Genomic DNA, 26,614 nt, shown 5'->3' with positions numbered 1-26,614 from the left:
GTTTAGTAAGTGAGAGTACATTATTTTTGCTTGTCAAGGCTGCAGTCTGTAAACTGAGTACTCTCACCCTGTTAGAAGAAAACTTATCTTCTGAATGTCTTGACTGTCCAGCAGCTATTTATTTTAAACTATCAAATCCAGTGCTTTAGCTTCCTTTCAGGCAAAGTTTCCTATCTCAATTCAAAAAAGACTTATAGTAAGCAGAAGCTGGAAGTTAGACACACCTGCCACCTGTACTCAGGTGATTGTGCAACCAGCCCTATGGTGTTAGCATTTTCATTCTAAAGTCCAATCTCCGGCCTTCCAACAAGTTTGCATGTACAGTCTTTAAAATGCTAAGTCTAGTGAAGCCTCCTTGAGCCTGTTCCTTGCCTTAGGAACACAGTCTAATATAAACCTGTAAGAACTCCACAGCAGCTTCCTTATATAAAATACAGGCCTATTCAGCTTCTCAGAGTAATACTTTCCTAAGCTGCTGCTTTGTCCAGTATGTACAATACCTGCTATAGCCTACCTCTAGGAAACTGCTGGAGTCAAGAGATACTTCCTTCTCTTTTTACATGCTCATCTACAACTTGGAGTTAAGTCGACAGAGCCAGATTTGGCCTGATACTAAAGATATTTTCTTCCAGAAGAAGCTAATTCTGATTGATGTGCTTTTAAGTATTTTGAGGGTGACATGGAACAGCAGTGTTTCAAGCAGCACTAGTATCAAAAACTGTCAGTGATGCACTGTACCTATGCAAGCTGTATAAAAGCAGTCTGCTTTTTTCAACCAAAGAAACAATCAAACAACAGCATAGAAGAAATTTATTAAGATAGCACTATTTGTACAAGTTACTCATGCTAGAAAAAGCATAAATGATACATGTAAACATTTGTTTACAGAATACTTGTTTTTCCTTGTAAAGGTGCAAATGATCTTCATATGTAAACACAAGAATACCAACCTTTTGGGGAAAAGAGGGGCTTTTAAAAAAGTCTGAATTACCCATTTATTATTGTAGTGTAACTTTTACTATATTCAAGCACATTAAAATGCTGAGTTACATGAATCAAACCATGACGTTAAAGAACTTAAGATGTCAGCACTGCCTTCTTCATCTCAAGAATTTACAGTCCTCTTTCTTTTTAAAAATCAGATTTTGTAAGGTCCAAAGTTACAGAACAACGACCTGTTGCACCTGATGTACTAGGTGGAAGTTTCAGTACAGGCAAACATGTCATAACCTTTGAGTCTAGAGTTGCTCCTTCCTCCCTCCCAGGCCCAGGTGCCTCTGCACTCACTGAAACCTAACAGTTACAGCACCAGTGAGCAGTCCCTCCAAAGCCTCTTTAATGAGCCTCATACCTTTCCCTGCTCTAGAACAAACACTGGCAAAGTGCATAAAAGTCATTAAAAAGGTGGGCACCGTCTTGTCATGATCAGTGTTTTACAACAGGAATTCCAAAGACACAGACAGAAGGCAGGAGGGCAGCTAAGATGATGCTGGTCTAAGCAGTTTTCAGCAGGAGCCGACTGTGGGTCTGCCATTATAGCAAGAACCTGAGAAGTGAGCATTTATCTAGGCTAGTCGGAATTAACAAACAGTACCTGCATACCAGCTTCAGACAAGAACTGATATCCAGCAGGCAGTGTGAAAAAAGGCTTTTGTAAGTGAGCAATAACTAGTTGTTTCTAGGTTCATATACAGGGGAGGGGAGAGACAAAAGCTGAACTTTTGTACCATACACTGTACAGTAAAAAGGCATCATTTAAAATCCTTTTCACTCTCACCCTCTTTTTGGGCACTTCACTGATTCAGTCGATAGATGAGAGTTCCACTTCTACTTCTTGCCTCCAGCAAGACTGAAAAGATACTTGGGGCACCCATCTTCATAGCTCTCCTGTACTCTAAGAGATCCTAATACATACCACAAGGGTTGGAACCACAATATCTTGCAGGACATAGCCCTGCCCTAACCATCAGCTTGTCAAAACTCAAATCACACATACACATGCACATATACATATATAAAATATATATATATATGCACACATATATATGTATATAAAAAAGCTGGAATTATCATCATCGAGAGTGATACAAAGAAAATACATGATACAAATTAAATGAAAAAATAAATATACTCTGTGCACAGAAAAGCTTCTGTGCAAAGGTGGCACCTTGCAGGTCAAGTACTTTTTGAAGCTCTCTGTAAATAAGGCAAAAGCAATGTTTTCTGTATCACTTTCCTCTTTCACCCACTGCACGCCTGCCATGTCTACTGCTCACAGTAGCAGGGAAATCAGGGAAACCCTCCTCTTGTCAGACTCCCAGTATAGCTTGTAGTCCCTACATCAGCATTGTTTACACTATAACAACTTTTACAGTTTGGTTTATTCAAAAATGTAGACTAATTAGAAAAAATAAGGACATAAGCAACACTTCTACTTTTGTCCAGTGGTTCCCTGGAGTCTGACAACGTGGTCTTCCATTGGGCGCACTCACAGAAGTCATTTATATAATTTGATAGAAAGAGTCACTGGCAAAGAGTTACATTGGATCTAGACCATTCGTACTAGAGCTGCAAAGAGGTCCAGTGTCAAGAAGTCTCTTCATTTTTTCTAGGAATGAGAACCAAGGGGTTTCCCTCCCTCTTGATGCTTACCATATATGGGATTCGCAGTGTGTCATTTTGATAACACCTACGCCTCCTCCCAGCCGCCGATAGTTCATTCCACCGTACAACCTGCAAAGACAAAGCTCCAGTGGTCACACTGGTTCAGCTCTTTCATGGAGCTACGATGCGAAAAGAGAGAACCAGCCCCTCCTGTAAGCACTGCTAGCCTTCAGTTAAAGTGGATCACAATGACTAAGCAGGTCTTTGTACCAACTTCCAAGGTAAATACATTATATTTGCTCGTATATTTCTCTAGAAAAACAAGAATTGTTTCTTGTTTTGATGCTCAGCAGTTCTACACTTCTTAAGTAATCACCTACTTCCTGTCTGGTTACATGCAAGATAGAGAGGATCTTTGCTGTTTGTAGCTTACCCTGGGCTACATTTTGGGTAACACAGGAGCAAGGACAGGTTTGCTACTTCTAATTCAATTAATTTCTTTTATATTTCTAATACCCTACATTCAGCTGATCTCACCAAGATGCAGCACATCCCAAGCACCATCTGTTTCTCCAAGATATGTTACTGAAACAGTGCCTGCATTTCATATGGAAATCTGATCCCTGTGGGCTCCAGTATCCTACTCATTTCAGCTGCATATTCCTTTCTTTGCCTCTACAGTCTGCTGGCAAAAACACGAGAGGCAAGTTCTTCAAGTAGCTCTTTCCAATGCAATTTGTTAATCCCAAATTGCATAGCAAGCATTTCTCTGCTGGGCTACACAAAATAAACCCTTCATACAGCAGGAAGTCCAGCAAACAAAAGAAGGAGAAGACCACAATGTTAATCAGTTATATTGAATTCAGTGGGGAAAACACTAGCTAAAACCTTGAACAGCTGCCTGAACTTCTGCGAACACTGGCCCATGCAGTAACTCCTAACTCTAAACATCTTATTATAGTTGCCGTATGTAGCTGAAACCACTCAGCTAAGGAATCTGAAGTACACATTACCATCTACTCAACTGGCTTTCTATGCATTAGTTTTCTATGAATTTCAAAAGTCATTGTTCACAAATCAGCAAATAGGGGCAGGTTCCTACACTGTTTATGACAGAGTATCTCAGCAGCAAAGGGTTAGTTTTCTAGTATTACTAAACTTGAAGGAATGAAGACATTAATCTCTTTCTAATCCCCACACCTGACAGATTACTAAAAGAATATAAATAGGAGCCTGAAACTTTGCACTGATTAGATTTGTGAATAAATATACAGGCAATTGCGTTCAAGTGCAGTTGTGCCTGGAAAAGAAATAGGAAAAATAACCTTCCTGTTCAATAAATATTTTCCAGTTAGGAATTTCATATCATCTCAGTTTATATATTAAATTCTTCCCATGGCTATTTTGCAGAAATAAGGGTGAAGAACACCATAGGCTCAAACTGTTCTGTTTCAGCTTCTCCAGCAAGATTTGGAAATCAGAGCCTCAGCTTGAAAGTCAAAAATGAGTAGGCTGAATTCTACACCATGACTGTGAGCTCCTTCTGCTAAGGGCGAGCTTATTTTTATTGGGAAGCAAGAGCAGACTCAGTCCAAAATAAAGAGAAAGGACAGATCTGTTTCAGCAAAGCCCAATTTTTAAGTTCAAGAGCTGCACTTAGAAACAAACTACATTTTAGTATTGTTCTCTGCTTGTTAGCCAGCAAACCTGCCAAGTCATTTCTTTTCTCTAGGTCTCAGTAACCTACCTATGCAGCATTTTCCTACCTGCAAAAGGTGGGGGGAGAGAGAACTGAAGTTACCCATTTCCCAATTTTTCAGAACGTGATTGTCTTTCATACCCTTTCACGTAAGCCAACAAGCCACAGCATGACTGTTATTCTGGCTACTGCACCCAAGCTCCTCATGATGACACGTCACATCTCTAATTTGTCTGGAATGTCTCCAGCCGCTGGCTGGACTGAGGCAGCTACAGCTAGAAGCCGCTATTTTACTATTTCACAAGCTTAAGGTTACCTCCATGTGTTAGCATCTGGATCAAACACCTCAATAGTCTTCAAGTATGTCGTGCCATCAAAACCCCCCACTGCCATTAGCTGGCCATTCACCACTGCAAGGCCAACCTGGAAAACAACCACCACAGATAATACTCATTTAGCTGGGATGCTTTAGCACATATCCTGGAAACAAGAGTTAAAATGGAAATATTAATAGAAAGGTATTCCATAACCAAGTTTGGAGAAAGACACAGCCTGCAGGAGAGGTTTTGGATGAAGAAAGAGGATAAACAAAGTAGCCTATAATGTATTTAACTAGAACATACGGGCACAGGATGCCACATAATTCAAATGCTGGATTTAAAATAACAACAAATTAAAAGTTAGATATAGATCACAGAATAGAGACTCTTCTAGAGAAAAAGCAGAGGACTCTTTATTACCAGCTAAAAGAACCAGAATTGCTTGAATACATATAGATACATCAGAGCCTATATCTTTATCAGTCAAGGCTTATCACATCCTGTATGGAATTTCTTGACAAAATATGGCGCGCACACACACACACACCATTGCATCTACCAGCCTGCAGCCTGGAACACTCATTTAAACTGAAGGAGAACCAAATTTAAGGCCCTGGCCTGCTCCTCTGGGGCTGGAACGTGAACCATCTACAAGCACCCTGGACTCCAGCCTTGCTTTCCATTATGTCTTTCCACAGAGGCACAGAATTACTGAAACCTCAAGCTGTTCTGTGGTCTAGGAAGATCGCTTTCAGTGAAAATACCCTGGCACAGCACAGAAAATAAGGAAAGAACACTACGTAAAGAGGTCTTAGTTTTGGGTTTGAGGAAGTTAGAGAACTCAGGAGGCCTGCAGAAAAAGATGCATCTATTTAGCAAATTCTACAAAAAGTAAATAAAGAAGCTCAGAAAAAGTCAACACCTGATCAGCAACTATGAAGGAGCATGTTGGACTGCATATGACACACTTTGAGCAGGAAAATAAGTATATATGTTCCCTGCCCTCCAAAACAGTACTTGCTCAAGTTATGATTCATGCTTGCCTCAGACACTGAAATACTAACAGACAGAATTAATCCACTCTACTCTATAATCCACTATCCAATGATAAATATTCATAACATTTGCATCTGCCCAAATACTATGACTACTTAAAACATTATGTTAATCTTTCGTTCACATGTTGGCAGAAAGCAGGAGGATTAGCAGTTGATAAAGACATACTGTCATTCCCCATACCCACATGACACTGCGGAGAGAAGCAACATTCTAGGTAAAAGCCTGGAAACTCTGTTCCCACGCACATCTCACAAGGCAATGAAAAAGATTCAAGTAAAAGTTTGTATCTAAAACGATTGCCCAGTTTCTGAACTCTTTCTTCTCTGCAAGCAAGTTCGTTCACCTTCCAAGTCATCCAAAGTGCATTACAGGATAAGACCCAGCCGCTAAATTTAACACCATTCTTTAAGAGTTTCCCCACACTAAGTACAGCTACTTCACCAAGTGAAAAACAAAAGAATTCCTCCATTTCAGGCCTAAGTAGCTGACTCAGCAGAAGGGACCAAAATTATTATTAAAAAAAGACTCTCAAAAATGACTGGATTACTGGATATTTAATACATCCTCTGACATACCAAACAGCTGACTCTCCATGGTACGACACTGCTACCATTTCATCCTCTAGTTTTGCTGAAGAGTTTTGTCTTTTGTATAAATATTTCCCTCTGCGGGAGGGGTGGGTAAAGGTAGAGAGAAAGAAAGAGAGAAATCTCACAAGATGAGTCTACCCAGTGCTTTCACCATATGGTTAGGCATAGCACAAGCAGGCAAATCAAGTCAAACTCACTCCACTCCGGCGGGATGTCATGGCCACAACAGGAGACCACTGGTTTGTTCGAGGGTTGTATCTCTCTGCACTGCTGAGCTCTGTTGTATCATCTCTGCCTCCCACAGCATAGATCATGTCTTGGTATACTGCACAGCCCAGGTGCTTCCTCCTCGTCCCCATGGGTGCAATTGTATGCCAGCGGTTCTCCTGAGGATTGTACCGTTCCACTGCAGAGAAAATGACACATCTTTGGACAACAGGGTTGGTGGAGAGTGGGAGTTAACACTTTTGACCTTGCATCCAAAGTATTGCTCAACCTATAATACACTGCAATTCCCCACACACTAAAAATATGATGCACCGGTTTGTAATCATCCACTCTAATGCTCTCCTCCTATAAAAGGCTGGCTGTTCTGTCTCCAATCCCTGGAATGCTACATAGTCAAATCTCATAACACATCATCACTTAAGAATGAGCTGGCCAAAGCTACAAACTGATCTGAATTTTCATCTTGCAGTAGTGTGGCCTACGGCATCCTTCTTCCTACAGCAATAAAGGGCTATTGCAGGATAAAGATGCACTTGCAACTGCTCAGCAAACGAGGAAAGTACTGGCTTCAGGACACACTGCCAGATGCAGCTTCTTTAAGAAGAGGGAAAAGAGGGGGAGAGGGGAGGGAAAAAAGAGGGGGAAAAAAAGAAAAAAAAAGAAGAAAAAAAGCATACATATACAACCAGGTAATAAGGACTTTGAAACCTAGAGAGTAAGTTACCGTATACCAAAATTATGTTCTAAGGAAGGAAACCAGCAAGCTGATCACCAAAATATTCAACTGCCATCCAGGGCATCATGGACAGAAAGAAAAAAAGAAAAAAGAAAAAAAAACCCACAAGACCATGACAACTACAACCACAGTAAGGGAGAGCAAAAGATATACCAGTATTGAGAGGAGAAGTGCCATCAGAGCCTCCTACTGCATAGAGGAAGCCCCCTAACACGGCCACTGCCACTCCCAGACGCCTGGTGCTCATGGAAGCCACTCGAGTCCACTTGTTTTCTTTTGGATCGTACCTGGCAAAAAAAACAAACACTCAATAAAGCACAGATATCTTCACGAAGGGGCAGGCAGACTGCCCGTATTTGTCTCCGAACAAAAATCCCCACGAAGTCTGTACAGCATTTATCTCCTTCTCTACATCTCACTGGCACCTTACCCAGAGACTCTCTTCTCCCTGTGCCCCATTACTTCTTTTTTTAAGATACCTTTCCACAATGTTGAGACATGAGACACCATCTTGGCCACCCACAGCATAGAGATAGCCCCCAAGAACTGCAACTCCAACGCTGGTCCTGCAGGTGCTGGTTGGGGCCACATCACTGCTCCACTGATTGGTCTTTGGATCATATCTAGAAAAACACAAACAGCACAAATTGCTTGTCTCAGGATGTTTCAAATTCTCCCATGCTTGGGAACTACTGGGCAAGAAACTACTTGAACTGCAACTCAGCTATTTATAAGGAAGTTGGATGAAAGCCTTCAGGTGATACAATGCATCCAATGTATGTTCAGGGATGTTCAAAGTGCAGTTTGAGATTATTCAAATTGAAGGTCAAAGCCACAGGTTCACAAGAGTGCAGGTTACCAGGGCCTGGCTGACACGTGGTAAGTTGCCTCTGTGCAAACAGCAGCACCAAGAGCTATTCTGCTGCATGTTCTCTGCAGCCCATATAAGAATTCAGACAGCTCTAGACAAAGACGAGGGAACCGTATTGGCTCGGGAACCCAAAGACTGGGAATTACGACGTGTGGTAGAAAAGAGTGCAAGATACAGGAGATGTAAGGCTGGGGTCCTAATCTGGGAAGCTGAGAGTATGTAAGAAGACACATGGAAAGAATGGGAGGCTCAGGAAGGAAGGAGTTAAATTATACAGCTGTTGGATTTGTCAGAGGACCAAGGTTTAGAGCGCTAAGAGTGCTCGATTCATGTGGCTCAAAAGCATGGGGACTGTGAATACATAGCTCCCAGAACCAGGAAGTTTAACAAAGCTTGCTCAACTTGCGTCTTTCAGAAGTCTAAATCTGACCTATTTTCCGCCTTCTGTAAAGTACTTACAAGTCACCATTCCACAACAAAATGCCTGTAGGCTTTCCCTCAATATTAAGCAATACATGCCATAACCTCACCTTCCTCAGCAATGCTAAGAACAAACCAGCAATTTCAAAAGAAGGTTAACCAAGACCATCACTCCTCCCATTACCTTGGAATGAGACCTACCTCTTACATATTCCTTCCTTATACCAAAAGACTGTCTTGGCTCATTAAGCTGAGGATAACATGACACAAGCTGTTATGCTTGAAGTCCTAGTTTAGCAGTACAGCAATACAATATTGAAGAGGTAGGCAAGGGAGGAGGAAATATAGATAGCATTAATATAAATTTCAGGTTTTCAGCAAAACATCATCACAGCTAGCAAAATGAATCCATTTTTAAGAGGTTATACCAAGTTTAAATACTCAAAGTTAACACTCAGAGCATCAGCCCTATGGAGACCTACCTTTCTACACTGTTAAGATAAGAGGAACCATCATGGCCTCCCACAGCATAGAGGAGGTCATCTAGAACACTGACTCCAACACCACAGCGTCTTTTGCTCATGGAAGCCACCATCCGCCACTCATTGGTTTGAGGATCATAGCGCTCCACACTGGAAATCGCATCCCCGCTACACCAGCCCCCCACTGCAGGAACCAAACACAAGAAACAGTGTCACGATAGTGCATCACATTCACGTAATGCGGGCGTGCCTTCTTTAAATAATTCCTCTGGACTTTGTCAGTCTTAACCCGAGAGGCCCACCTCTCAAGAGTCACTGATCCTGAGGACCATCATTAGAAGACAGTGATTTTCAAAAGGACTAAAATCAATTTGGAAGTACTAGTCTATAAAAAGTGCTGTGGCCCTCATAGCACCAAAGAGATCACATAAATAAGTGCAAGTTAACTCAAACCACCAAATATTAATGCACATACCACTTCAGAAATAAGTTGTAAAATCTGGTCTTACAGGAATCCTATAACCATAAAGCCCATTGACTTAACTCTCTTGACCTAAGCCAGCAAGAGCTATACACACCTGCAAAGAGCACTTCTCCACAGCGGATGGGTTTGCGTGGTCTAGTTCTTGGTCCCTGCATCAGTGGCCGCTCTTGGGGTAACAGCAGATAATTTTTAGCTTCATCCACTAGGTCCCTGTGCAAGACAAGAAAATATTAATTCCAAATGTTCACACAATAGTGGCCTCAAGAGAACTTACAAATCAAAACTGAAGTAAAAGCAGCTGGCACTAGTCAGGCACTTCAGTTATTCACAAACCACATAAGTGCACGAATAGCTCTAGTCGAAACATACACTGTCATCCAAGAATTCATCAGTTGTTTGCAGTGGCATAGCAGTAGACCAGTATCAATATCTGGCCAACATTAGATATTACTAGCAATAAGGGTTGATAAAATGACTGATGAGAGATTTGTCAGGCTTACAATGCAGAAAAGAAAAACGCAGACTGCCTCAAATTAAAACTTAACAAATAATGGTTTTGCCTAGGAATAAAAAAGGAATTGAAAAGCACACAAATACATAATACACACACATGACCAATAGATGGAGATAGTACCCTTCTGATGAATATTTTCTCCATCAGCTCTGGCCAGCTCACACTGTCCATCCATTCATGACTTGTCACCTGGACTAATGCTAATATTCCAAAGCCTTGAATAAAACAAAAAAGAAAAGAGTCCTCCTTCCTTCTACAAATGTGGAAATCCTCCAATGTGAACTCTCATTCAGAAAGAACAGCTCAGTCTATCCACTGAACAATTTTACAGTAAGCACAACAAAATTGAGTGCTTTATAGATAACAGAACTGTGCAGAACCAGAAAGGTAAGACGTACACTGTAAGAGTGTAATTACAGCTTTTCCGCACTAGCATTGTGGGAAATAGCAGACTCCAGTCCCGAAGTGCTGTTTCACTTATCAAAGGCAAGGTGTTTCCGATATAGAAACATTACTTTAAGCCATGACAAGATCATGAATGCCATGCAGGTAGTGAGGTGTACTGAACGGCCATGACCACAGAAACAAAAAAAGGTGAAATGGGAAACAATCCACTAAAGGATATTTTACTGAAAGTCAAACTGTATACTCAAAGTTTGCTATTTCACTGAAAACTTGAAAGAGTAACAACAACAAAAAAACTTCCTCTAGGGCATATTATTATGCAAATAAAAAACTTTCTTGCATCTCTTCTCCCAACTGCAAAACAACATAATTTTAGAGAACAGAGACAAAAAGGCACCCACATACAATGAAATCCCATTCTGTAAATCAGTGAGGAGATTTACCGGCATTCTTCATCGCTTTTAATGAGTGGATCAGAACCCACTGTACCCACAAGGAATTTGGGACTCAGCAGTGGCAGACGGACATGCTGCAAGACCTACAACACACACACACAAAAAAAAGCATCACTGTAGATAAAACATATACCTCCTCAGATATACAGAGAAGCCAAAGAAATAAATTAATACTGGCTATTTAGTTATTAGCTAGTAAGATTTGATAAACAGCAATTCTTCTGGGAAACAAACAGCACGATCATTTATATATCCAAGCTGCCATTCTAGTTGTCTAGTACATCAATTCAGACAGCAACAGCCTATCAGTCGTTTAAATGGGACAATTTGCTGAAAACAAGTTACCAACTGAAAACCTTTACAAAACTGTAGGTGCCAATACATCTGTAACACTAGCTTAGTTAGAAGTTTTATCACCAATTAAGAGGTGTTCATCCCTCCTAAAGGTAAGTTGCACTGTATAGTAAATAAATGATAACAAATGACACCTCTTTCACAAAGGCTTAGGCTTTAAAGACATAACCAGCTATACACAGAGAGGCCCACAAAAAACAGAGCTGTATGAGTACTAATAAGCTAGCTTGAGGAAAACAATTCCTTTTTAACAATTTCCAAAAGCTTTCCATTAAATAAAGTTGTGCTTCACATCTATTTCCAAGGCAGAAAAAACTAAGGCAGCCAGTCTCTCACCTCTTTTGATCAGAAAGCCTGAGACTTCAGAAGCTTTTTTGGCTGACAGCTTTGTCAGAATGGATACATCTTTCTGAAATGCTTTGGCTTTAGACAAAACATCATATTTCAACAAAAGCATTCTGACAGCTCCAGTATAAGATCATAAGCACTGAGGCATAAATCAACCAGCAGAGGTTAAAAATATACCTCCAATGAAGACAAGCTTCTTCTCAATTCCACTATGTTTTTTATACAGTACCCTAAGCAACCCAGGCAGGTTTGTCCGGATTGACTGCTGAAACGATCTTATTTGGCAAGTCCTACCTGGAAACAATTCAATAAAGCCCCTACTGAAGTATCCGGCTGCTGCTACTTTCAGCCTAGATGAAGGGGAAAATGCAAACCTTCCAATCTATACAGAAATCAGAGAGAATTAGTGTCGCATCAAATGCATTCCAAACTGTGACACTGCCGTGGTGCCATGATTTCAGCCCTCATTAGTCCACCCCTGGATAAAGCAGTCTCACATGTTACTATGCTCAAGATTACCTGTGGCAGCTGGGGTCTTCTCTCCTGAATGCTGTATTTCACCCAGGCCATCACTGCATTGAAAACCTGCTCTTCACTGCGAACGTTTAACTCGTCACTGGATATAATGTCTATGAGTTGATTGGCAGGAAGCAGCATGAACTCCTCGCTCTCCATTACCTGTTTAAACAGAAAGGAAGAAAGAAAAACATCAGGTCAAAGCACCAGAACCATTTGCCACTCCTATACTTCAATGCAAGGCTAAAGGAGAGGAAGTTCACTTGAGTTAGAGCCCAAACGATGGATCCAGCAAAGTACCAAATACCTTTTGCTATTATTGACATCAACCTGGTGAAGAGTTCTCTACATAGAGCAGAATGCAGTCCCCAACAAAGCAGAAGACACCTTTATACGGTGATGCAAGTGAAAGGGAATTCTACATAAAAGTTCTGTAGATTGCTGTTGAAGGGTTAAGCCATAGACTGCACTGATCAGGTTTCAAAATTTAGGAAAAATAAAGCCCTTATTTAAAACCAGCCTCCTCATTTGCCATTTAATACATAAAGAAGAAAAAAAATGTTAGGCAGCTGGTAAATATTTGACAGAAAAGCAGTATCAGAATAAAGGTTTTATTCACAATGAATCCAAAACACAGCACAAAAAGAACAGTCTCAGAAACAAGTTACCAGAGGCATGGTAGAGAACATGGAAAAATCTTCCTGAATGCTGATTTGTAGCAGAACAGCAAATATTTCAGGACAAGGAGATGGACTCATTTGATCCTATCTCTCTCTCATTTGCTATAAATATATACAGAGAGTATGCGCGAGTCCAAATGCACTTAAGAGGGAATCAGAGCCTCCTAAGGCCCCAAGGACTGATCTCTTGTGAAATTCAAGCCACTGACAATCTGCAAACATGTTAATTCCTTCAGTACCCAAGATAGCGACCAAGTTCCTCAGGAGATCTGAGCTGCCACTAGAGGACCCTGCGCTCATACTACACTCCACAAAGCACACGCGAGTCGGTCTGCAGCCTGGAGACCGCTTTGAGCAGCCACAGAGCTACAACACAGCCCCGTCTCATGCCCGCATATCAGGCGAAAGCGAAGGATGCAAGAATCCAAGAGGGCTGCACAAGCGATTTGACTGCCGATTGCCAGCTCAACCTCCTCGCAAGCATTCCCAGTCTGTAGCCTGGAATCTCGGATAGGTTCAGTGACAGAAAAAAAATGAATATTAGCCTTTTCCTTAATTTGCAACTACATTACAATTCTGACCTATTTTAGGACATGCAGCATAAACAAAAGAAATCCATTCTCTTTAATACTATCATCTCAACAGCAATCAGCTGCGGGGTTCTTTTAACTACTTAAAGAACCGATTCAAGAACACTGAATGAATATGCAAAAAACAGCCAAGCTGCTGACAACAGCAAGTATTGCTGAAAAAAAAAGGGGGGGCAAGAGACAACAAGGTCAGTTAGCAGACTTTGTTCTGGAATCCTATGGGCTTTCAGGGAGCAGCAAGAGTCACAATAAAGTTAGCTCACACACTTCTTCAGTCTTAGAGCAAAAACTGGGCTGGCCACAAAGATCCACGTCAGCATTTTTTGCATAGTCTCCCTCTATTTTATATAGGTAGCTTGTGTCTAAATCTTACCTTGCCAGTTTGTAAAAGCAGCCTCAGATTCTGAAAGTAGAGGCTCAGGATGTAATATTTATGAGCTAAGGACGGTCATCCAAACTCTTCCTTCTGTCCTCACAAAATACTGTCATACCTCATGGAACTCAAAATACTGCTAACACTTCTGCCACCCCAGTCATTGCTGCTACGCAACTTGTTAGCTGACAAAGTAAAATAAATAATTATTTAAAATGTTCCATCTTGGTTTTGGCTTAATTATCAGGACACTAAAAATTATCTGACTAATATTCATGGTCTGACTATTTGCTTGCTAGAAGCTTAGAGCACTAAAAATCAGATCAGCTTCATCTTTTCTTTCATACCGAACAAAATCAGAAAAAAAATGCAGTATTATGTTCATTACTGCATTTACATACAAATAGAATAAATGTCAGAATACAATATGGACTGCAATTTCTGTCTATCGAAACAAAGTGCAAGTTGTTCATCTCTATGTATATTTTTTCCCTTCATACAGATGTCAGAGATCGAACAAAAAAATATGAAGGCTGTTTTTGTACAGCAGAGCTGTTAACAGAACCATTTCACATTCTGTGCACCAGATTCACCAGGGGTTTTAGGCAACAAAGTAAATTGACGGGAATGGAAAACTTGTAGAAATATTTTATCAAGAAGTTAATGATGTAATGCAGCAATAGACATAAAAATTAATAGAAGTAGAGGTTAGCATAGCAGAGGATACGAGCAATTCAGACTGCATTCGAAGTAACTGCATGGATTGACTTGATGCCTAGAGCTTAATTTTTTACATTGCCATCCAGGAGATTCCCATCTCATATTCCTTTTCCTTCTGGCCAGCTTGGAGGAAGCATGTCCATACTGCCTCTGCAGAGGAGGGAACATTTTGTATCAGTTTTCAGCCTCCACACCGGGGAGGATTAAGTAGTCAAGTCACTGGCTTCCATAAGGGATCGCCAGTCCGCTCTCCAGAGGAAAAATTCAGTGGCAGCAAAGACAGAGATCCCAACCTGCTGCACCCTTAGCGTTGTCTGCAGAGACACAGGGGAAGGCAAAATAGACATCGTTAGGGGTGAAGAGCAGCTAAACTCTTGGAACACTGAAGGGGACAGCTAAATACCACCTGCACAAGCCAAATACTTAGTGCTCCAATCTAAACAATTGCTTTCTGGAGGCCGTGATTTAGTTAAGTAAATCATAGTCTACAGCACCTCTGAGGGGACCAGTATTTTCTAGAGACCTAAACTTTTGACTGCATGTGCTTACACAAGGATAAGGAAGACAGGAAGCTGCCTCTGAGAGACTGCAAAAGAAAAGAATCCCATAGCAAGCAGCTCTTAACAGTGCCAGATTCCAGCTGCATGTATTAATGCTAAAAACATTTAAATACAAAATTATTGTGCCGTAAAAAAAGTTATTTAGAGGCTTGTAAGTATGCCCTACTCATGTAATAATGAGAAGAACATAGCTCTACCCATTAAAACCACCAAGCACTGAAAATAAATGACCATCTGGTTACCATCCTGCTCCCAGAAAAAACTGCAGAAGAAAAAAAAATGCAGAGCAAGCACAGAGCACATGAAACAGCCAGCTAAAATGTAAGGCTTAAATGTAGGGCTTTGGGGAAATCACCAAGCTCTACAAAAAACAAGCTCTCACCCTAAATAGTGAAGTAATTTTTCTAGTCTTTATGATTAGGAAAGCCATATTTACTGCAAATTTAAAAGTATGCTGATGTCATGTGTCTACAATTAGATATCACATATTGTCTCCAATGCATCCAACAGTCAACTTCAATTGTGTTTGCTCTTGCTCATGATTTTATTAGGTACTACCTGACCAAAATTAATATAATTCCAGTCCGTTTCCTGAAGAAAAAAAAAAGAAAGTGTGCAAGCTGCAATCAATTACAGCACTTACATGCTGCCACTTCTTTGAGGAAATTAAATTAGCATTAGAAGTTGATTCTGGAGTTATTCCCTTTGGAAAGGGCCTGTAAGCAGGTAGGAAGAGATTCCTCTACAGCAGCCTACCCGTTCCAAGGGATAGAAAAGTTCAGAGTCTAAGGAACGTAAGAGACGCATCTCTCTATCAGGGGAACAGAACTTCATACTTAGAGCGCTCCTTCTAGAAAGCAGTTGTTTCCAAAACATACGTATGTTCTTGTCCTTTCAACCAGGGCTCAGGAACGACACGATTTTAAGATGTTGGGTCTCTTTTCTGAAGCTTGGTGTAATGTGTAAGTAAAAACCGCTCTTCCGAGTATCGTTCACAGAATCCCACATTATTATGCTGATTCTTCCTTGAGTTTGTAGCTGGTGACATTCTTCCCCCCAAAAAAATCTTCAAGGAAGAATTGGGAAAGTGAAAAAGACTTGGGTGACCTATGAAACTACACATTTGAATTACTTTCAAACAACTTCTGCTGAATAATAAATGCAAAAGCCTGATTCTGCTTCAGAAAAGGGAGTTGAAAACTCCACTAAGGCTGCTGTAGTCTCCTCCATACACCCCCATTCCCAACCCCTAAACACAATACCATTTTTTTTTATAGTACCTTTTTAACCATCTTCTTCCCTCCAATTACATAGAATCCTGAATGAAGACTGAAGTGTCACACCATTGTGCAACCATGCCACATACAACACCAAACACAAGCTAGTGCCTGTGGTCCTGCTTTCCACATAGCATTCACAGTAGAACTCTTTAACAGAAGAAATGCTACAGATCACATACACAATACCAGTGCAACATAATCAAGCACCTCTTCTCTCTCTTCCCCAACTAACAGTTAGCACCCCTCAGTATTAGGACATGTAGGAGAGGAAAAGGCAGGATTTGGAAAGAAACACAAAACAAGAGTTGGCCAAGGCTCTCACAGGGCACATTCATAAGCCTTTTTTCCACCATGATTCCAGTACACTAGCATCTTACCTCCTGAAAGTTATGCTGCGTGAACTTGTCAGCAATCCTCAGCAGTTCTCGGCACGAGTGAGTGTCAGCAAAAGCTCGGATGCCCAGGCAATTGGAAGGGTCCAGTTGTCTTTTAAGGAACTCACAGCAGGCCTCCTGGATCTCAGCCAGCTGGAGAAGGCAAGCAGCTGGCAACAAGGTCTGGACATTTCCCTCTTCTACGGTGATCTGAGAGGTGTACGCAAAGTCAATCAGCAGTTCCATGGCCCTTTCGTCGATGTCTCTGATCACTACTTCTGTTTGCCGACTCTCTGCCAGCTCCCCAGTGAACATGGCTCGAAAGTAAGGACTGCAGGCTGACAGAATCACCCGGTGGGCGTAGATCTTCTTAGCACCAACTACTAGCACCACATCGCACAACTCTCGGTGCTTCCGCAGAAGATTGATGACTTCCAAAGTTTGTCGAGGGTGCTTGTCAGAGATGTAGGGCATGCGAGCAGGCTGCGGCACCCCTTCTGGCAGTTTGTTAGGATCTCCAAGTGTGCAACGGCTCGTCACGTCCATTCCGGTCTCTCCTGGTCGAGTACTAGTACACCTGCAATGGAGCAAGCCACGAGACAGGACCATCATCAACTCATTTATCACTAGATGTCAGACACAGCTCTATGGCTCACACCAGTTATGAACACAGGGACAGCAGTGACTCCAGCCCAAGCTAGAATGTGGAAATAAACACACGTGATCACATGAAAAAAGAATCTGTCTCAAATCAAAGTGTCCTTAGAAATAAACAAATGCCAATTTGAAACAGGCTTATATTTATAATCTATTTTTATATGCTTTCTGTGACACACTGCTGTAATATTCCTAGTACACATACACGTTTATTAACTGAACCTCATTATAGCCCTATGAGGTAGAGAAACATTATCCTCATTTCATAGATAGTGACTCAAAGCAGAGATGATGAACTGACTTGCCCAGTGTCATGTGTTTTCTCTGACAGAGTCAGAGATGGATTTCCACTGTAAATAATTCCAGTTATACGCTTTAACCAAATTCCTCTGTTCTTCCACTTACCTTTTTGATAGGGCCACTTATCACAGTGGTATCTGAACACAGCAAACTGCCATGCAGACTTCAGTAACTTAAAGTGCCCTGCAGCCTACCACAAATATCTTTCAGGTTCACGGATCATCCATTTAATCATTACCTCTTCAGTTATTTTATGGACACTTCTGACACAATCCACCTTCCCCAACACGTTTCAAAAGAAGTTTAATGTTTCCCAAGAATGACAGAGAAAGAATTACAGAATGCACTCAGGATTATTAGACCAACCAAGGAAAAAGTCAAAACAATGAAAGTATTTCCAACCGCCAGTCTACCACCAAAGGAAGAAAAAGTCAAGATGGTAATGTGAGAAATTAGGATTTGGGGATATGTAAACTAAGTTTCCAACACAGAGTAGAGAAGAAGTACTGCACTCCCAGCCCTGCCACAGCTTAAGCGCAAATCCTCCTCTGCACAGCAGCAGCACCACACTAACATAATAACGAAAGATCTCACTTCATACTCTGTATGCTACTAACGTGAGAGGACGAGAGGGAACGCAGTATTGCTCCAAGTCCTTCTGCAGCAATATGGCATTCTCATCACCCCAACAACACAGGGACAATCCAAGATGCCACAGCTCAGACCTCACTTTGCAAAGACACCTGCCTACATCTCGGGCTTCACTGTCACGTTATGACTGAGCTCAGTACTAAATAAAAAGAATCAAACCTACTTCTATTTTCAGCAATCACACTGAGTTTGTAGGTATCAACACACACTTAATTGAGAAGTCATTTTGGATGGTTGGAGCATATTTGAATTTTTGGCACATATCATTAAAAAGCATAATTTGGCACAATTATTAAAAAGATGCATGAGCACTAGTGAGATTTCAATTACTATGAAAATAATGAAAAAATAGGGAACTTTTGCCACTTCCCTCTCCAAAAGAAAACTATCATTTAGGGCAATTAAAGTACACAGAGCAAAGCAGCAGAATACTGATGGTAATTAATTACCCATTGAATGCACTGGCCTTTGGAGACACCCTGAAAGACCCAATACATCTTACCCCTTTCCAACTTTTTTTATGCACTGGTATTGGTGAGCTGACACTACCTCATTTTGCCCATATTAAGAGTTAAAACAAAATCCAACTTCACTTTGCCATTGCTCAATACACTTTGCAGCAGGCTTGAAGGAAAGTATTAAAAAATAACTCACATTCTTTCCTCTCATTATTATGTCAAATGTACCTCCTAACCACAGGGAAACCAGTCTCTTTGCTGCAGTTCAAATTATTCACTTGCATCTTAGACTGTTTTCCCATTCCCCCCACACCCTGTCCTTGATCATCAAATTCAACTGTTTCAGACCATTAACTTTTCCTCATATCTTGGCTACACAGATCCAGCTGGGTCTCCCCTCTGGGTCTTCCTGCTTGCTCCTGTTCAACTTCTGTACCTTAAATACCTTGGTTTTTTAATCCCTGCTCTATCCTTTTTATATCGGTCACTGTTCTCCTTTTCTGACACCTCTGACAAATTCTTTTGCTGTTACACTGCCTCTCACACTCCTCTCCTATGCCCACTTTTCCTTCACAACCCAAATCCACCTTGTGAGGCTTTAGCACATTCAGAGATGTGCTAAATTCCCCACAAACAACGGGGGTAAACTCTCCTCACAGTAGTGCATACAAACTAAGTTCAATGATACCCTGACAAAAACCCAAGTAATCTTGGCTAAAGGTTAATTTACCTGCCTAACTGGTTTTCTTTCGTATTCCTCAGCATCTTAGGCCAGAGGGTAATTTAATCCCTCTACCAAGAGATGGGGAAAAGTACTCAAAATGTGGCAACAAAATCTCCTTGTACAGTCTAGTTCTTGCTAAGCAAGCCAAATAGCTCAAAATCCCCAAAGCACAGTAAAATCTATGTCAAGCCCCTAAGAAAAAAAAACATAACCATGAGTAGGACGTATGCTACTATAATGCTGTCTTGACCAGGCCTTCTGTTAAAGCATCTTCTAAGCAGGGAACAGACATTCTTCAAACAAACAAAAAAAAAGCATTTCACGCAATTACAGCTCGCAAAGGAGAGTCCACAAGACCTCTTTTTAGAAAGCAGGATCCCTAAAGACATAGGGGGTCTTTTATGTTTGAGAAGAGCCTACTAAAAACAGCCCTAAAGCAGTTCAAGAGCCCTTTGGAGTGCTACAGAGTCTACCTGTAAAACAGGCTGGGTTAAGACTATTCTCCCACAAGTAAGATGGTGTACCTTGTCAATCCCACCACCCGGAAGTCTTGGTTGACATTGAGAGCTAAGTGGTAGACTGTCTTTAGGACACGTGATTACTTGGCTGGATTTGGGTAGTAGAAATCCTAATCCTTTCCTAGCTAGGACAAAACAGAATTTTCTCCCCAAATTAGAGTCCATTGAACGTATGTTTAAATTAGCTAACTGAAAAGGAGTCTCATTATTAAGAGCCATACACATTCCTGCATTGATCCCATCATCATTCATCTGAATGCCTACATTGACACCTGTTTTCTGCTAAACTACGTTAAAGCTTACTTGTACTCTCACACTAAAACATAAAACAACAAGAACAAAAAAAGCTGGTATCCTTCCTCAAGAAAAGGAAGTGCTGGTTAATGATTAAAGAAAATTGAACAGATAGGAAAAAATAATAATCAAATTAGCATTCCTGATTCACCCATAACTTACCTCTGGGTAATGCAGAAGCTACCGATCAATGGGCTTGGGAATTTCCATACTGGATCAAACCAGATGCTGATGTTAGGCACTGTGGTTGTTGCTATAGAGAGGTACAGAAGTGCAAATTGCGAGGACACTGTCTGATGGCATGCATCTCCTTGAGGATAATAATCTAACTGCATTGTGTGTGCATTATGCATATATATGCATAGAGAATGAAACGATGACTCAGTAGCTTAGAGGTGTGAAAGACAGAAGGCAGCACTTGATTCTCACATGCTAGGCTAGCTGCCTTCCCCCCTACACACACAAAGCTAAGAGCTGCTCCTGAATACTCAGGGTGATTAGAAAGAGAGTTGAGGATCAGAGAGGAAATGTGTATGCAAGGATAAAAGATTCGCACTCAGCTATGCAGATATTCTGGGATTAGCTTCCATCAAAATGCAGGGCTGGGGAAATCTGCAGATACAATGGGATTAAGAAACAGCTGACAAAGGATCAGTTTTTGTAGCACACTGCTGAAAAGTACAAACGGGAACAGAGGCAGCCTGCAACACTAAGTCAGCTAAATGAATAGGCTGCTCTGCCTCCATTTTATTCAGCTATGCCAGTTCCCAGAACTTTATTCATTAAGACATCCATCCTTGTAGCACAGAACAGCTTCTTCAAAAGTTTAAAACAGAAAACAAAAAAAGACTAGATATCAAAGAGAAATGCTCCTGGATACTGTCTTATAGTTCCTTAACTTTCAGGTCAGAGATACCAGTATTTTTTTGGTTTATGTATGTTTTAGTGTGAGAGTACAAGTAAGTTTACACAGTTTAGCAAAAAACATTAGGCTGACCCAAGGCCTGTGATAAGAACAAGTCACAGGCTGAAAACAAAATCATACATTGCTCTAGTGGATTCCAGTAGCAATGGAATTTAGCAGCAAATAAAGATAATGACTCAAACTGCTAGTGATTTCTGTCAATGCCTAGCTTGGAATTTAATGCATACACCAAGAAAGCGTTTTCTAAACTTCTCACAGTGCCAACTACTCAGCCAAAGGTGATACCTCAAGCCACAAAAGCTACCACCAAAATACTACCAACTGAGGTACAATACATCACCTATTAAGTGGAAATGCTCAGGTGTGGCAATCCAAACTCAAGAAATCAGTCAGCTAAAGTTCTAATCATTAGTAAAAAATACCACATATTTCTTTTCCTACCTAAACAGCAAGGTTTAGATGCAACATCTCAATGTGGTTGAGTTAGGCAAGCAAGCAAGCAGATAACTAACTGCAATATCATTTTACATTACAGAAAATTAGAACTATAGTGATCCTATTTAATCATATATTTAATAATATGTTCTTATTTACATTTAGTTTGATTTTTCACTGACCAAATCCAGAAAACTCAATTTCACCAAGAATGATAATGTTCACATACAAAAAGATGAAGTCTTTCTCACTGCAGTGAGGGCCCATGAACACCATTGGGCTCCACAGTCACTGCCCCATCAGCAGGGTTTGGCTGTCCATGTGCGAGGTCAGCTGGGACATGGTGCTGCTGTAACCAGGGACCAGACTGCTGGGAAAAGTGGTGGGAGAGAAAGAGCTGGAAGAAACGTAGTCAGGAGCCTCCTCATTTTGCCTGGGAGCTCAAGTCCAAATCCTTGCCAGAATTATGTTATAAGCATGCCTGTGCCTGGTCTACGTACCCCTCTGGTCTTGATCTGCTGACTTGGCTTCCTGGCTTAATCTTGGTCCTGCCTTGACACTACAGACTTGCCAACAATCATGGAGTGTTTGGTTAACCGTTGTTACTGCCATCCAATCTGCTCTGCCCTCCTTGCTTGAGTACCATGGTATTGCACCCTTTACTGATGAGATCCCTGCCTGCCTTGTTGTCACTTTTGGCTCCCAGGCCACCTTCCTCTGCAAAGCAGCCTGTTCTTGCTGCTCGACAGCGAGAAAGAACTGCCTGCCCCAACTATCACTTCATTCCTAACGCAAGACAAATTCTGTTTGAACTTCATTGCATTTTCTCTATTCTAATCTTGATAGGAACAGCTGCAATTCCTTTTTTGTTCAAACCGCGTTTCCTATCTTCCAAGTACGGTACACCAACTCACTATATTTACTAATACAGTACTGAATAAGCCTGGGCCCACTCATCTTGTGGTATCCGACAGGGCTCTCACACACAGTATTATGTGGCTGCAGAGGCCTGAGTAAAAGGAAACAAGTATCCTCTCTGCTGCCTAGCTGGACTTCTTAGGAAGGAAGATCTGTGAGCCCAAAATTCAATCAGAAAACTTTTATCATTTTTTGCTAAAATAAGCAGCAGAATAAGAAATGGGAATTTTAACAATCCACAGAGGCCCTTTCAACACAGAAGTATAGTCAAGATCTGAAGATCCACAGTGCACTATAGATCTGTATCTGTCAGGCTAGACTCCAGCACTACAACACACCTGAGCACAAAGCTCAGCTGAAACACTAGTCCAAAAAAGTAAAGTTCCTGTAAGCATATCAAACCTGTTAATCCATGCTGTACACTGGCTTCCATAGAGAGAGGGAAGACAAAAAAAACCCTGCAGAGTAAGGTGACCTGGGAACCAAAAGTGACAACAAGGCAGGCAGGCAGGGATCTCATCAGTAAAGGGTGCAATAGCATGGTACCCAAGCACGGAGGGCAGAGCAGACTGGACAGCAGTAACGAGGGTTAGCCAAGAAGAAAAGATCTTGTCTGCATCCACGATACAAATTTTAAAAATTAAGAAAATTGCCTGAAACTACAGGATGAGAACCACAGCAGACAACTCCATTTCTTCAGTCCAGTGCTGTTGTCCATTGCCAAAACTACCTCAGTCTGAGTGGCAGACAGAATCTCTGGGATGGCAAATCTGAAGCCTTAGAACAAACCCACAAAACACCTGTGAACTATACACTTTAGCACATTCATCCTCTGCCTCAATGTCACATGCAGAAAACAGCAGACATAAAAGTAATTAAGAACTCCATTTTTTTTCCATTGGGAACACAAAAATAAAAGAAAAAATGAGAACACACACAAATGCAGTCACCAATTTGATGTCACTTTGAGACATAATTTGATAAATGGAGGACAACATAAGAACCTGCAAAAATGTGGTCTTACATCGGTTAAAAAGATTTGAACAGTCTCAGCTGTAAAAGATTGAGATTGAAGAGATCTCATCTGCTACTTAATCTGTCTCGGAGAAAAAGGAACTCATTGTGAAAAGTCTCATGCAGCTTCTCATTGTCTAAAACGCTCCTTATCTTGGCAAAATATTGAACAATACATAGCGCCAGCGATGCCTGTGTCATGTCCCACAGTTTATTCATTAGCTTAAATGAAGCAATGGCACAAACAGTCTTTTCTGTTGTGCTTAAAAGGTTCATTTAATTTAACAACATAGTGTCATTCTACAAGGGTTTAACTGACTATTTATTCCTTGCCTCCTGCTACAATACAGAACTCCAGCTAATCATTTCTGCAAACACTGTAGCTAGACTCTCTCCACATATTCACATATGGTAAAATTCCTTGTTTTCTCTCACACTAATGTTTGCTTTTAATAAAGCAAACTGTATGCTTTAAATAAAGTTTCCCCACTTTTAACATCCTAAAAGGTATAGACAGACTAGGTGATTTGCACAAATTCTCTTTACTTCATTTAGTGGTGCAAAACTTTCAGAAAACTTTGTTTCCATTCACTGTTTCAAGAGGCAAAAATATGTTTGCTGCTAAGTTTTGCCATGGGATTGGCAATTGATAGTAAAAAGCAACTAGAACTACCAGATAATCCTGTCTGCCAGCTTGTCACCATCCTGATTTACTATGACATTTTTTTTCCTCTAGAGAATAGAAAGTTTCTGACATAAAGAGAGCAAGAATTCCCCTGAATTAAACTTCAGCCACATCCTCAGCTCAGCAGGATAGAAGCAGCTGACATCTATAATTAAAAGAGGAAGTCCCTTCTTCACCTGAGACTCTATCAGTTAGGGTAAAAATACTCTAAAATATTCAGAAATCACGTTTAAATTTATTCCTAGGCAGTTTATTTCACAGAGTCAGAACACATAAGTGATTAAATATTGAATTTTAAATATGAAAGTGAACCACAGGGCGGGCGGGGAACAGAATTATGACAACTTATCTTCAGTACTCTCTTTCGCTAACAGTATGTTCATTTAAAGACATCTGGTCTTGTAAGTACTGAAAGCTAAATATACAGAACTAAGGAATAAAGATAAATACTTTATATTCTATTTTTCCTAGAGCAATCCTAATGAAAATAATAAAAAAAAAAATAAATTACGGTCTAAGTACTTATGAAACAAAGCTTCACGATTATCACACTCAAGTAAGAAAAAAATATATATATTTTCATGTCTTACCTACGCATTGGCTTTCCGTCCATGCACCGTGAAGAGAAACCTTCACCCTACGCTTCAAGACCTGATCTAAGACAAGAAAAAAGAAGTAAGTAGTACAATATTCTAGAGCAAGAGTGCCTTCCTTCCTCCCTTCAATACAACTCTAGAAGGACAGCATAACTGACCACATCCGTGTAGTAATCTGCCTTCAAGCTCTTATCCAGCTGTAAAGTTCACAGCCTGGATTAACGACGTCTAGATTGCAGAGAATATAAAGCAGAAGAAAATACAATCACCATTAGAAGTAATTTTGCCACAGCTGCATAATGATTCTTCAGGCAAACAGAACACATCATAAATTCAGCAAACCGCCTACCTCCCTGAATCCTCAGAATTATTTTACTGGAAAAAAAATATATATATACACACACACACACACACATAAATAAACATCTAAAGCAAGAGGGTACTCTGCCTCTCTCTCGCTCCTCAATCAGAGCCAGGAGATCTCTCTACCTCATACATTTACCAGAAATTTAAGGCAGGCAGGTACCTGACAGCACTGCTCAGCAGCTACACTATAGGGCTAGTATTTGATGTAAGACCTACCTTCTATCTGGAAATTGAAGATAACTCTGCGCCCCATAGGTTAGCGTGAAGCTAATAATGGTGCTACAGCTGCAGAGATTAATGGTGCTCCCTGTGCTCAATAAATCCAGTCAAAACATTTATTTTTTGAGAGCAGTAACAGTTGCAAGCTGAAGAGTTCTTCCACGACCAAATACTAACTTCTACAATAGATTAACCTCCCCCCTTTTTTCCTTTAAAAAAAACCAAAAAAAACAAACAAAAAAAAACAAAAAAAAAAAAAAAAACAAGGGCATCTGTCATCTTGATTTCATTTTGATGACTACTCAATTAGGAATAAATTTAATTAAACCATTATTTAAAGCAGCAAGTGTAACCTTTTATCGCATATTAAAAGACTAAAGGCATAATCTGTTCCTGTATTGATATTCACAAATATCTTCCTATCCAAAAATGAAATCAGCACCAGGAAAATGGTAAAACTATAGGAAAGGCAATGACAGACTAAGACTGAACAGCCTTAAAAAAAAAATAGCATAAGAAAACTTAAATAAGAATGAAATCCTGTCCAGAAGATTGAGACTGCCAGATTGGAGCCTTGTGCCCCCAAACAACACGGTATTTTTGGCACAACCCAGGTTCGTCGCACGACCGGCCGTAGGCGCACACGGCTACGCCAACCATCCAGCTCGGGCACACCGCGGAGCTCCTCGGACGCGCTGTCGCGCAGCCGAAACCGAGCAGATGCCGGACTGCAAGGACCCGCTCAGACCCGGCTGTCTCTCAGATCGCTCCGGCTTTTTTCTTTTTTTCCCCCCTTTTCCCCCCCCCCCTCCACTCGCAGGGAAGCGCGAACCTATCGCTTGGCTTTAGCGCGCCGCATCCCACGCAGGCTGCGGGCGGCGCCGCGGCCGCCGGGCCCCCGCGCGGGTCGCGGCCCGGCCCGGCCCGGCCCGACCCGGCCCGGCCCGGCCCGGCCCGGCGCAGCGCCGGGCCCGCGCCCCACGGCGAGGCGGCGCCCCACGGCGGCCTGCGCCGCGGCCGCGCGGGCGGCGCCGCCCTCGACACCGGTGTCCGCCCCGGCCTTCGCCCCCGGGAAGCCGCCCCAGCCCCCGGCCCGCACTCACGGCAGCGGGGTCCGCCGCGCCCCGCGCCGCGCCGCGCCGTGCCCAGCCCCCGCCGGCCCGCTCTCCTCCGCGGCAGGAAGCGGTCCGGC

General features: G+C 41.5%; 1 protein-coding gene across 5 annotated transcripts; it reads right to left on the bottom strand.

Moving 5' to 3' along the window:
- Positions 1 to 793: 793 nt before the first annotated feature.
- On the bottom strand, positions 794 to 26,591 carry KLHL20 (kelch like family member 20). 5 transcript variants are annotated; one of them, XM_062581423.1, is made up of 12 exons: positions 26,526 to 26,591; positions 24,832 to 24,897; positions 16,666 to 17,239; positions 12,089 to 12,247; positions 10,856 to 10,950; positions 9,588 to 9,703; positions 9,010 to 9,193; positions 7,716 to 7,859; positions 7,390 to 7,523; positions 6,470 to 6,678; positions 4,620 to 4,726; positions 794 to 2,733 (listed from the first exon to the last, which is right to left on the bottom strand). In XM_062581423.1, exons 2-12 carry the CDS (start codon positions 24,852 to 24,854, stop codon positions 2,649 to 2,651), a joined length of 1,830 nt encoding a protein of 609 aa, XP_062437407.1. In that variant the 5' UTR covers positions 24,855 to 24,897; positions 26,526 to 26,591; the 3' UTR covers positions 794 to 2,648. The 5 variants fall into 5 exon arrangements, with proteins under 5 accessions (XP_062437407.1, XP_062437408.1, XP_062437409.1 ...); XM_062581424.1 differs by lacking the exon at positions 26,526 to 26,591 and adding an exon at positions 25,420 to 26,174; XM_062581425.1 differs by lacking the exons at positions 24,832 to 24,897; positions 26,526 to 26,591 and adding an exon at positions 26,255 to 26,273.
- Positions 26,592 to 26,614: the final 23 nt, after the last annotated feature.

Source organism: Rhea pennata, chromosome 8 (genome assembly GCF_028389875.1).
Source record: "Rhea pennata isolate bPtePen1 chromosome 8, bPtePen1.pri, whole genome shotgun sequence".
Lineage (NCBI taxonomy): Eukaryota > Metazoa > Chordata > Aves > Rheiformes > Rheidae > Rhea > Rhea pennata.
This window is presented reverse-complemented; position numbering and strand designations above follow the sequence as displayed.

Excerpts from the sequence above, each read along its gene's own strand:
- KLHL20 (XM_062581422.1), bottom strand. The coding sequence starts at position 17,271 with ATGGTCCTGTCTCGTGGCTTGCTCCATTGCAGGTGTACTAGTACTCGA. Across the intron at positions 12,248-16,665 it reads CGCAGCATAACTTTCAGGAG|GTAATGGAGAGCGAGGAGTT; the intron begins GTAAGATGCTAG and ends CTGTTTAAACAG. Across the intron at positions 9,704-10,855 it reads AAAAGCGATGAAGAATGCCG|GGACCTAGTGGATGAAGCTA; the intron begins GTAAATCTCCTC and ends TGTCTTGCACAG.